Genomic DNA, 12,221 nt, shown 5'->3' with positions numbered 1-12,221 from the left:
TATGAGATGTAATGAATACAAAAATCTTGAATCTTGTTGTGAATCTTTCTTGTTGAGGCTCATAATGTGTGCAGCTATTGGGGGCTGGCAGGGGGTGGAGGTTGGGCAGTGGTGGAAAAAGTACTCAAAAGTATCAATACTGCAATGTAAACATACTCAGTTACAAGTAAAAGTCCAGAATTCAAAATGTACTTGAGTAAAAGTACAAAAGTATTGGTATCAAAATGTACTTAAAGTACCAAAAGTAAAAGTACTCATTGTGCAGAAGGTTTTCAGATGTATAAAAAATCTTTTGAAAATAGTCAAAGTTTAAATAGGGCTGAAGTGGTTAATATATGTTTTGTAATAATAATCAAAATGTACAAAGTAACTAGTAACTAAAGTTGTCAAATAATTGTAGTGGAGTAAAAGTACAATATTTTCCTCTGAGATGTGTAATGGCTGGGGTAGAAGTAAAAGTACAGAAATTTAGAAATACTCCAGTAAAGTAAAAGTGCCTCACAATTGTACATAAGTACAGTACTTGAGTAAATGTACTTAGTTACTTTACACCAGTGCTGTGAACCGGGGGTCTGGTGAATTGGAGATGGCGCTGTGTTACTGTGTACAGTGGGAGCCAGTTAGCAGCCAAAAGTTTGCAGAGCGCAGGCAGGGAAGGAAAGTTCGCTGGAGAGGCTCGCCGTGGTTCCAGGTTTTCCTCTCATATTATATTACTATATTACCCACGGACTTCCAGTGCAACCATGCAGACTGCAGACTGCAGATAGCAGGGAATCCTCGGCTGTGTTTTGGGATCATTTCAAAGACTTTTCTTCATGTAACAGGAGTTAACGGTTTTACTGCCTCTCGGTCGCCGCTGCACGCTGTCGTTTCAATGGACTATCTATCGTCTCTTATCACTCAGTGAGTAACTTTGAATAACATTGATTTGCTGCCTAGAACAAGCGTGTCCGTAAAGAATGACTTTAACCGTAGATGTTATATCATGTAGTCTACAGTCGGTTGTTTTAAAACAATGAACTCCCCCCGTGGTGACACGGACCTGGCACCCTCCTTATCTCGGAAACACCGACTCATGGCCGCAGCCATGCCCGGTGAGGAGAGCCCGCTGCCCGGCTGTAACACTTCAAGGAGCGATCGCAACGGAATAGGACTGCTGGTGCACTGTTTCATCTGCGGCAGCGGCGTGACGCCCGGGAAGGAGCTGAGACTGCCGGTCAAGTACCAGAAGGAGAACGGTCCGTTTTTCCCGTTCCTGCAGAGCCAGGAGCCAGCCCCGGGTGCGTGCGAGCTGACCCCGGACGGACACGCGCTGGTGTGCGCGGTGTGCCAGTGCTTTCTGTCGGAGCAGTGGAACTCGTTCGAGCGGAGCCGCACGCCCGTGGAGAAGCGCATGTACTGGCTCAAGCGGCCGTACCAGTGCGACTCCAGGCGGGTTCCGCAGGAGTGGAACATCTCCTACGACCTGGAGAGGAGGATCAGTGTCAGCAGCCAGAACTACGAGGGCGCCGAGTCCGATTTCTCCGATTTCTCCGAAAACGACAACATGTCAGACGACCAGGAGCTGGATCTGGTGGAGCGGATCGGCGCGGCGGGCAAGGACAAGTGCTTGAGAACATCTGGCAAAGCGCCAAAAGACATTAGCAAGAAAAACAACAATGCAATCAGTGTTAAAAACAGCCCAGACTCCCAGAGGGCAGTCCGGTACCCCGTGGGTGTTTATGGGGCACAGGGGTCGCCGAAAGCGGATAGTGTTCTGCCTCCGAGGCGCGGGGCTAAAATTATAAATCATGTCTCTCAATCAGAGTCTCTGGCAAAGCCCCAAGAGAGAATCCCCCAGCGGGGCTACGACGGTCCTCTCACAGACACACCTGTGCAGGACAACGGGATCATTATGCGCAACAGGCAGTGGCTGGCGGACGGGAATGTCAGACATTCGGAGCCGCGTCAAATCCAGCGATCTGCAGACAGCGGTTCATGTGCTTCAGCCAGACATCAGTCGCTGCTGTACCGCGGGAGAGGTGAGGATCTCTCAGACGCACATGCTGCACTGTCACCTGTTGGTTCCGCTGTCATCTCAAAACGTGACATGGCCAGGGAAGGCAACCCTCTGCGGATCAATAACTCGGACAACTCTGAGGACGAAATCAACATTACTAGTGATGATGACGACAGGGACATGTATGACAGCAGGTCGCGACCAACGGCCCATCTCAGATCAGCCAGGGATCCCACAACAGGGAGGAGCAATGCCGTGCAGCATCTGAGTGGTGGAAATGTCATTGCGGATGCCAGTCCAAAGGAGTGTGTTTGCTTCATCTGTGGCAGCGGACTGAGGCAGGATGGGCGTTTCACTGTCAGTGTTCAGAAGCAGGAGAGAGCACAGAGTGAGCCCTTCTTCCCTTTCCTGTGGCTTCACTCCCCTCCCCAGGGTGCAGTGCCTATCAGTGCAGCGGGCACCACCCTGGTGTGTGGCAGCTGCCACGCCTCCCTCATGCAACAGTGGCAGGGCTTCCAGCGAGCAGATGTGCCAGTCCTCCAGCGCCTCTATGTGGTCCCCCTGAACCAGGCCTCCATGAGCACGCACCATCCTCCTCACCACCTCCCTCCCCATGAGCGGAGACCTCTGGAGCTACAGGAGTGCCTACCCGAACCCAAGGCTTCTCACGAGGCGTGTTTGCTCTGTGGTCAGGAGTGCGGGAAGGATATGAGGGTGGCGTATGCACAGGCTGGTGTCGGTAAATCCCGTGGGGCCATGTACTTCCCCTTCATCAATCTACTACCGTGCCCACCCAATGCCCAAGGGGTGAGGAATGGCTGTGTACACTGCTGCCCGCCATGCCATGGCATCCTGGAGGATATATGGGCAGCATATCGTCTCAGCCTCAGCGAAGACCTCATCACCTCTGTCAGCTCCTTCCTGGTCAGGTACCATGCTGGCATGGCCGCAGGGGGGTTGGGACTAGCCCATTCCCAGACAGGAGTGACCTCCAGGCCTGGGGGGTCAGTGTCGGTGTGTTACCTGTGTGGGGTGGAGCTGGGTCCAGGGGGGGAGTTCCAGCTGCACGTCAACCCTCCGGGACGCTGTGGGGAGAGGGAACCCTTCTTCCCCTTTCTCACCGTCCACCCTCCTGCACCCCGAGCCAAGCCGGTTGATGCCACTGGCCTGGTATCGGCCTGCGTCCTTTGCTACCATGACCTGCATGCTCAGTGGGCCCAGCATGAGAGCCAGGGCTCGGGTACCTCCACGCCCGGCTCATCCAGGGCCACCCCACAGCCCACCAGCTCGCCTTGGGCTCGTCAGTACAGCTGTGAGGTCTTTGTGTGTTTTTTCTGCAGACAGGAGCGGAGCAGGCTGGATGGTCTGTGTGCCGTCACCGTGGCCAGACTGCCCGTGTTCCTGTACGCGCCACGCAGCAGGCGCACGCTCCTGGTGGATGACGGCCGCAGACTGGTGATTGGCTCGTGTGTGGATTGTAAGGCCATGGTGCAGGTGGGCCAGAACATGCAGCAGGAAAGTCAGAGGGACAGGGATGCACATGAAGCAGGGAACAGGGACGCAAAAGAAACAGAATCAACGCCACCACGACCCAGGCACAAGGTAAGACAAAACAAACTGCCACAGAACCTAAATGCTACCAGATACAGTACAGATATGCATTGTGACAAAAATAACGAAGGCTATGCCACCTGGATGACATCATTTAACCTTCGCAGCCATCTAGCAGTGCTAGTGCTAGTGACTGTAGCAGTTGTTTTTGACCAGGTATAAATCAAAAGTATAAGCCTTTGTTCTCATGTCATAACTGAAGAGTGGTTGTACAGTTACACTATGGTAACTATATTTACTTCAAACCATGTAGCCACCATCTTTATGTGGCTGGTGCTATTTGGCTCAAAGGGACTTACAATGTATCTTCACTGACTTCACTGAGTATTTCTATTGTATGTGTGGTGTGGATTCTACAGTACTACTCAAAGTAGAGTTGGAGTGTGTGTGTGTGTGTGTGTGTGTGTGTGTGTGTGTGTGTGTGTGTGTGTGTGTGTGTGTGTGTGTGTGTGTGTGTGTGTGTGTGTGTGTGTGTGTGTGTGTGTGTGTGTGTGTGTGTGTGTGTGTGTGTGTGTGTGTGTGTGTGTGTGTGTGTGCGTGCGTGCGTGCGTGCGTGGCAGCAGAAAGCTGAACAGATCAGGCAGGGGCCATCTACACAGCTTGCAGAACATGATTAGTCAAACAAACATTTCCATCAGAATTTCTGTAAACAACACCATGGGATGTCGAGGCCAAGGCCAGCTTTATTTTTGCCATGCACACGTGCACCCGCGTGCGTGTGTGTGTTTATCTGAGTGAGAGTGAGTCAGTAATACTGAATTTATGCTTCGTCGTACAGCGGTGTCTTATGCCGAAAATAGACGATCTACAAGCTCGGCGTGACACAGCCGTACGGCGACATATAAACCAGGCTTATGTCTCTCTCTGTGCTGGACAGCTTGTTTTGGAGATTGGCGTATTGAATATCTCCAGTGCTATATATATAAGTGAGATCAAAGTGGGTACCCTCTTCCAGTATTTCTAGACAGGAATAATATGGACTACGTTGTTTCATCCAGTGTCAAAACCAATGTTCAGGTTACTTTATTTGTAGGTAGGTTTGGCCTACAGTACAAGGCATCCATCTTGACAAACACTTCAATCAACACAGACAAGAATAGACAAACATGATCAAGTTCCCTAGTGCTCAAATAATCAGGACTTAAAATGAGAATAAAACAAAAAACAAACAGACTCTGAAATAAGTTACCACTAGAATGAATTATATACAATCAATGCAGGTAAAAATAAAATAAAATATCTATATATATATATATATATATATATATATATATATATATATATATAATAGAATACATTACTTCTATAGCATCTGTACAATGTTGGTATGTCTTGTTCATCTGAGTGATGGCTGCTGGAAGTTATTTTTATACTGCTTTGTTCTACACCGTTGGACTATAAACCTCCATCCAGAAGTTAGAAATTGTTGAAATGAAAGTGAAAACTCTTCCTACGATGTGAACAGTCCATTAGATATCAAACGATATGCAGAAGGCTTGATGTAAATCATGTTTCCCAGGCCTGGCAGGTTCTCTATATGTTCCTGACTTGGCAGGAAAAGAGCGCGTTTTGGCGGTGGAGCCTTTGGCCTGCATATGAGAGTAAATCATTACTACAGCAGAATATACAACACAACGGTTGTAATATACAAGAGCCGGCAGGGTGATGTTGTAATCTGTGACTGTGATGTGTGTTGATGCTTGCGTTCAGCTTGGTGGTCCAGCTGGACAGGCTCAGTGAACGGTACACATTCACACTTGCTCGGCAGAGCTTCCATCATTGTTCCCCATTCTCAATCTCTGTTAATTGCTCCACATTGTCTTTCTTGATTGCTTGATTGAATACTTAATTAGACAGAAATGTAAACAGCATATGAGGTACAGTCTGACATTTAGGCTAAGCTATGTATCTTTGTTTCTTTGTTTCTCTACTGTCAACTATGGGTGCAAAACTTAATCAAACTAATTGATAACAAAAAAAAAAAGTGTTTTAAAAATTGCGGAAATAGACAATCTTCAAGCTCGCAGCACGTCGTGATGCGACGGGTTGAGAGCTTGTAGATAGGCTATTTTCGCTACTGTACCTTTGTGCGACACTCTGTTGTACAACAGAGTATAAAATAGAGTCGTTGCATTGAGTGGTTGATTTATAAAAAATTAAAACAAATTATTAAAAAAACTTGGTCGATTATTTGATTAATCGAAAATCGTTGCAGCCCTGCCATCAACGCCGGTGATCCCACTGAAATGACTTTATATGAGGGAAGCCGTGGTGTTCATTCTGTTCAACAAATCTTTTCCCATCCCGTCTCTGTGTCACCGTGTTTTCCAGATGACTAATAGATGATGAGTTTGTGTTTTATGGAGGCAGGATCAGTGTGGGGGGGCAGTGGGGAGGTGGGTGATGTGTTAATGCAGAGCCGTGGAGCCTCTCAGAGGACAGCTCACTCAGGAGGAGCGCTCACAGACACGGGACGGTCCGGCCATGGAGGACGCCTCATAGGGGGTGAACATCTGTGGATGCCATTCACACTCTGCAAGCTCAATGTGTCTCACATATACACACACACACACACACACACACACACACACACACACACACACACACACACACACACACACACACACACACACACACACACACACACACACACACACACACACACACACACACACATACCAGCTGTCTGGGAGCTCTCCCCTGTTCACTTAATTTTCGCTCTCTTGCTGTCTCTCATTCTATTTATCTTTGTTTCTCTTCTTCTTCCTCTCATTTTTTTCTTTGTCTCTCAAGTTTTCTTTCCCTCTCCCTCTTCTCTTTGTATTTCTGTCCCGCCTGTCATAAGCTCTGTGCTTTAGTGTGCGCATGTCCACACAGATGTAAGCCACAGTCCACAGATGAACACGGACAAGGCCTAACTTTCTTATACTTCCACACAACAAACACGTCACTCACCGAAAATAACTCATTTTCAGCAAGTGACGTGCTCTCACGGCAAGAGTATAAATTACACTTCAGATCAGAGCCCCCTGTGCAGCGTATACTGCTGGAGCCGGCTATTTTTTGGACCGCCACAGAGCCCAGGCGTCGGGCAAGAGGGAGGGGCTTTTGAGTGTTGCGGGGGATTGCAGGTGACAGAGCCATTTTTGGCGTCGGGCGAGCCGATGAGCTCATGGCTGTGGAAATGCTAGTGGGTGTGTGTTGAGAGAGGGATAGGGTGTGAAGGGGCTATGGGAAACAGGTGCTCTGTCCTCCAGTGTCACACTATCTGCTTTGGAGAGGCTGTCATCACCCCTCTGCCAGAGGAGCTCCCATCTGCCTGCCCTCAGCCCCTGTGTGTGACTGGAGGAGATAAACACATGCACGCACGCACACATACTGTACATCTGCGGTCTACACACACACACACACACACACACACACACACACACACACACACACACACACACACACACACACACACACACACACACACACACACACACACACACACATTTTACTCATAACATATGATACACTGAAAGATTTCACTGCCTGCATTGTTGCTGCCTGCTGTATTGTTGTGCATGTGACTATAAATCATCTTGAACCTTTTATACATGTTGACCTTTAGCCAGTGTTACCTGCAAACTCAGAGTAACAACTCAGAGTAACATGCCAACACTGTCACTAGGGAGATTCTAAGTCTTGTGTTCAGAACGTTGAGACTGATACCTTAGCTTAGACCAAGACAAGACATAGACAACTTGCATCATATGGAGACCATGCCGAGATCATGAGTTTTTACGTCATGAGACTGCCCGTATTGAAGCGTTTTCAGACTGTGTGTGTGTGTGTGTGTGTGTGTGTGTGTGTGTGTGTGTGTGCGTGTGCGTGCGTGCGTACCTTGTTAGCCGTGAAAAGGGAGAATGCTGGAGTGTTGTCTGTTTCCTCGTTCAGTGAGAAATGAGATACACTGCTACTCTCCAGAAGCCAGACCTATTAAATACAACACATATTACACACACACACACACACACACACACACACACACACACACACACACACACACACACACACACACACACACACACGAATATTTGCTTGTTATCATGTTCTCTGTGGTGTTGTTGCTGTGAGCAATTGGACATTGTCTTTGACAGTACCTCTGGGAACGTAAAACAGCACAATTAATTTCTCGAACACTAAATGTAAGAGAGGTGTCTAATGTCTATTGATTTTAAATGAACTAGTAATTAGCTTTATTTTCTTTGTCAATTGAATTTGTGTTTTATGAGATTGTATTACTGCCCTGTCATAGTTGATGAATCGATTAATCAGTTGGTTTGGTGTTGGTTAATTTCCTGAAAAAGCCCAGTAATTCACCAGGTAGGGTTGGGTGATATGAACAAAATGAAATATGACAATATTCTTACCAAATACCTCAATATTGATTTTGTAATGATAATAAATTATTGTATTGTGACGATTTTCTTTTTAATTTTAGAAACGTTTTGAAAGTTTAAAATTAGGCTTAAGGGATTAAAACCAGGAAAATACAACATATATACCATATCACGATATTACAATATCCAAAATCCCAGATATCTAGTAGTCTCATATCATAATATCAATGTATGTAATATCAATATATTATTACCCCGCTCTACTTATAGCCCAGTAAGCCACCAGGCCACAACATAGTGTGTATGTTAGTACTGTTCCTGTATGGGTCAAAGATATAGCAAGATACGGCATACTATTATGGCTGATGTCCAAACACCCCCCCCCCCCCCCCCCCCCGACCCACCCATAGCATTACCACCTCCTGGCTGTGCTATGGGAGAGCACCACTGTCATCTGAGATAGAATCAATGTGCTTGAATCAATAGAGCCGTGCAAAAATAAACATGCATTATCACACATACAGTAAATGCAGGTACTGTATGTGTAGGCATGTACACAGTACACACGCACGCACATGCGCACACGCACGCACACACACACACACACACACACACACACACACACACACACACACACACACACACACACACACACACACACACACACACACACACACACACACACACACACTGTATGTATGCATCCATGCGTGCATACAGTGTGTTTATTTATCTTTGTATGGAGGTCTGCTGAGTGTTCTGGGTGGATGATGACTGTTGACCTGTTGAAAGAATGGAGACTAGGCTCCTGGGCTCCTGAGCCCGATTTCAGTCAGGATGTGTGTATAATGTGTTTGTGTCTGTGTGTCCATCTGCGACACACTGCATTGACGTAATGATGCTCCACCACTATAAGTGTGCATTCACCTTTCTGTGTGACTGTGTGTGTGTGTGTGTGTGTGTGTGTGTGTGTGACTGTGTGTGTGTGTGTGTGTGTGTGTGTGTGTGACTGTGTGTGTGTGTGTGTGAGCCGTGTGCGTTTTGTACAAGAGCATAAGGGCATGTTCTCACTGCACGGCCCATATCCTGTAAAGGAGGTATTTGCTGTCACGGGAAAGACATGCCGGCATCCTGACAGTGTTGCCAATGAAGATTTATTACGCAAGAGAGAGAGTGGGAGAGAGGGAGTGGGAGAGAGAGAGAGAGGGAGGGAGATTGGAGAATAGAAGGGCGAGTAAATTATTAGGAGAGAAAAAAAGAGCATGGAAAGAATAGAAAAGAAGAGTGGGAGGCAGCATGAACTAAGGATGTGGGGGTTAATGGGATTTGTATCGCAGCCAGGAGAGAGCGGCGGAAAGTCGAGTCCTATATTTCTCAATTATACATCAGAGATTCTCCACATTTGGAAACGCCACACCGGCCTCAGGGCCCGCATTAGTGGGAGACAGAACCCGCTGTGCCCCTCGAATGTTTCATAGCTATTAAAATGACCTTCGTTTGATGGGTGGGGATGGTCTTAACTAACGCTGTCACGCGCTTTGTGCCGACTGTGACCGTCGGGGTCGTGATCATCACTATTGCGTGTGTGCTCTATAAAGTTTCAGCAGCTGCGCTCTCTCTCTATTCGTGGCAGCGGAGTCTGACAGGCTGGCTTTGCGTTTCACAGGGAATCCGCTGGTATTTGAGGGGGCTTAATTTCAAAGCTGCTGAAGGTGGGTTTTGATTCAGCGCTCTGAGCTTTAATCACTCCCTTCCTCCTGGTACACTCCAGTATTGCATTCCTGCTTGTGTCTAAATGACCCAATCAGATCTGGCATCAGTCATGAGAGGGGCCATTTAAGTCTAACTCTAGATATGAACCACCTCTATTCTACACTGTAAAATCATTTGTGCAGGGGTCGTCAACGTTTTTCAGCCCAAGGACCCCTTAGCTGAGAGAGAGATGAAGCAGGGACCCCCTCTATATTGTATAAAATAGTGTTTCAAATTAAACTCTTTTTTAAAAACTTGGTCTGCTCTTTTTTCCCTCTACACCTATACCTCTTTAGCCAAAAATAGTAAATCTACAAGCTCACAACGCCTCGCGCTTTGAGGCGTTGTGAGCTTGTAGATCTGCTATTTTTGGCTAAGGTTATCCTCAGAAAATGGATGCTAGGGACTAGGGTTCAAGTGGTTCAAGTGTAAAAAAAAAATCATATCACACAAAGATTTGGCCGCCCCCCTGTTGTAACTCTGAGGACCCCCTACGAGTCCCGGACCCCCTGTTGAAGACCCCTGCCTTAGTATTAAATTAACTCTGAGAGCCTACAAATCATTTGACCATGCCTCTCAGAGTTACAAATGGATGAATCAACACTGAGGACTTTACTGCGTATAGCTCCACCAGTGGTACCAATACAGCACACCGGTGTGTGTGCGCTCCATCGTTCTCTACTACTGGCCCTGCGCCCGCTGTGTGTTCTGGCTAGTGCTTGACACCACGGTGCGAGCACACCTCACCCTCACACCTCTCTCTCTGCTGTGAAAGGCGGGGATTGTGCCGCCTGCAACCACAGCCCACCACGTCATGGAAAAGAAGAGCCTTTGATCTAACTGGAATAGCGGTGACCCTCTCACACAGCACGCATACACTGGCTCGCTGCCTCACACCCTTGTGCACGCACGCACGCACGCATGCACACACACACACACACACACACACACACACACACACACACACACACACATACGCCGTGCGTGGTCCCTCTCCTGTTGGTTGTGTTTGCACAGGGCGGTATCCCCAAGTGGATTAAAATATGCCAAGGGGAACTTAACAGCAGTTGATTGGCAAAATCCCCCTGGCAGGGAAGAGAGGAGACGGGAAGGAAACGGGCCAGAGTTAGAACAAGAAGGAAGGGAAGAGTGAATGTGAATGACAAATATATTTTTCTTTGCTCAGATTTCTTTCTTTGTCATTTCTAGATATGGAATGTCATTGAGTAGAAAGAGTGAATGGTAGTGTGCGTGCGTGTGCGTGCGTGTGCGTGCGTGTGCGTGCGTGTGTTTAGGGGGTCAGTAGGAAAGCTGTTGCATGGCCTTGAGTTGGTTGGTTTCTAGTTCTCAGACCTATACGGTGGGCTATGTCATGAAAGGGGGTTTGAGACAGGAAGCGGGGTGTTCGGGGGGGCTTGGTCGAGAGTGGTGGTCTTGGAAAGTTGGTTGCACTTCAGACAGCTTGTAGTTTGACAGATGAAGGCTTAGTGACCTTTAACCCAGCAGAGCTGAGCTGAGAGGGGGACACGGATAGGGGCTCAATGCCTGGGGCCCCGGGGGTCATCAAAGGTCATATCAAAGTGAGTCAGTTTAGGATGCTGACACAACCTTTTTTTGTTTTTTCAATTATTCTTTTCAATTATTTTTCATTTTCTCCCAATTTAGTCGTCATGCCAATTTCCGATTCCCCAGTGTAGTCACTGTCACTGTTGACCCCTACTTGTTGGTCTTAGAGGGGGGGGGGGGGGGGGTACACAACCACGTGTCTTGTCTGATACATGCGACATCGCCAGCCGCCTCCCTTCATCTGACCAGGAGGACATACAGTAAAGCATGCAGAGGAACACGCTATCCTTCTCAGTTCTGCTCCCTGCTGAACAGGCTCCCTGACCAGCCTGTGGAGTCGCTAGTGCAGCAACAGAGATCTCCCTCCCTTGCCACGACCAATTGTGTTCATTGGAATGCACGACCTAGCCGGATGCACTGTGAAGGATTCAAACCTGAACCTCCATGGTGGTGGGCAGGAACTTTACCCCTGCGCCACCCGGACGCCCCCCCTGCCCCCCCCCCCCGCCCCTCCCCCTGCCCTGACACAGCCTTTTTGAGCCAACAAGTGTATTCATCTTTTAAAATGCTTTGCAGTTCGGTTAAAAACTCAGGATTTTGACACTGATGTCAAAATGAGGGAAACGGTTATACGGGACAAACAGTCCACTGTGCCCTGCAACATTGCCTCAATCGGAATAGATGTCCAGTGCCAGTTGACTGAAAAGGAAACAGAGAGGACAGTGTCTCCTTGGACCTGCCGGGCCGGCATATCCTGCTGTGTACTGCTTTCATCAGTGTTTGTGTGTGTGCCCACTTGGCACCAGATAGTGTGTGTTTCAGTAGTGCAGGTTGGAGACACAGTCTGGTAAACTATGTGTGAACTGTAAGGGCATGGTTATACTTTGTGCATCCGCATAGCTGTTGCT

At 47.9% G+C, this 12,221-nt stretch overlaps 1 protein-coding gene across 2 annotated transcripts in view; it reads left to right on the top strand.

Moving 5' to 3' along the window:
- Positions 1–639: 639 nt before the first annotated feature.
- gse1b (Gse1 coiled-coil protein b) overlaps positions 640–12,221 on the top strand; it is a 214,501-nt gene continuing 202,919 nt past the window's right edge. For both annotated transcript variants that reach the window (XM_080428993.1, XM_080428992.1), the window contains exon 1: positions 640–3,601. In XM_080428993.1, the coding sequence (XP_080285119.1) occupies positions 1,016–3,601 (2,586 nt within the window). In that variant the 5' untranslated portion in view covers positions 640–1,015. The remainder of the gene's footprint in view (positions 3,602–12,221) is intronic.

The sequence above is a fragment of the Gymnoscopelus braueri genome (genome assembly GCF_963280865.1).
Source record: "Gymnoscopelus braueri genome assembly, chromosome: 1".
NCBI lineage: Eukaryota > Metazoa > Chordata > Actinopteri > Myctophiformes > Myctophidae > Gymnoscopelus > Gymnoscopelus braueri.
Note: the sequence above shows the minus strand (reverse complement) of the source record. Positions and strands in the feature narration are given on the sequence as shown.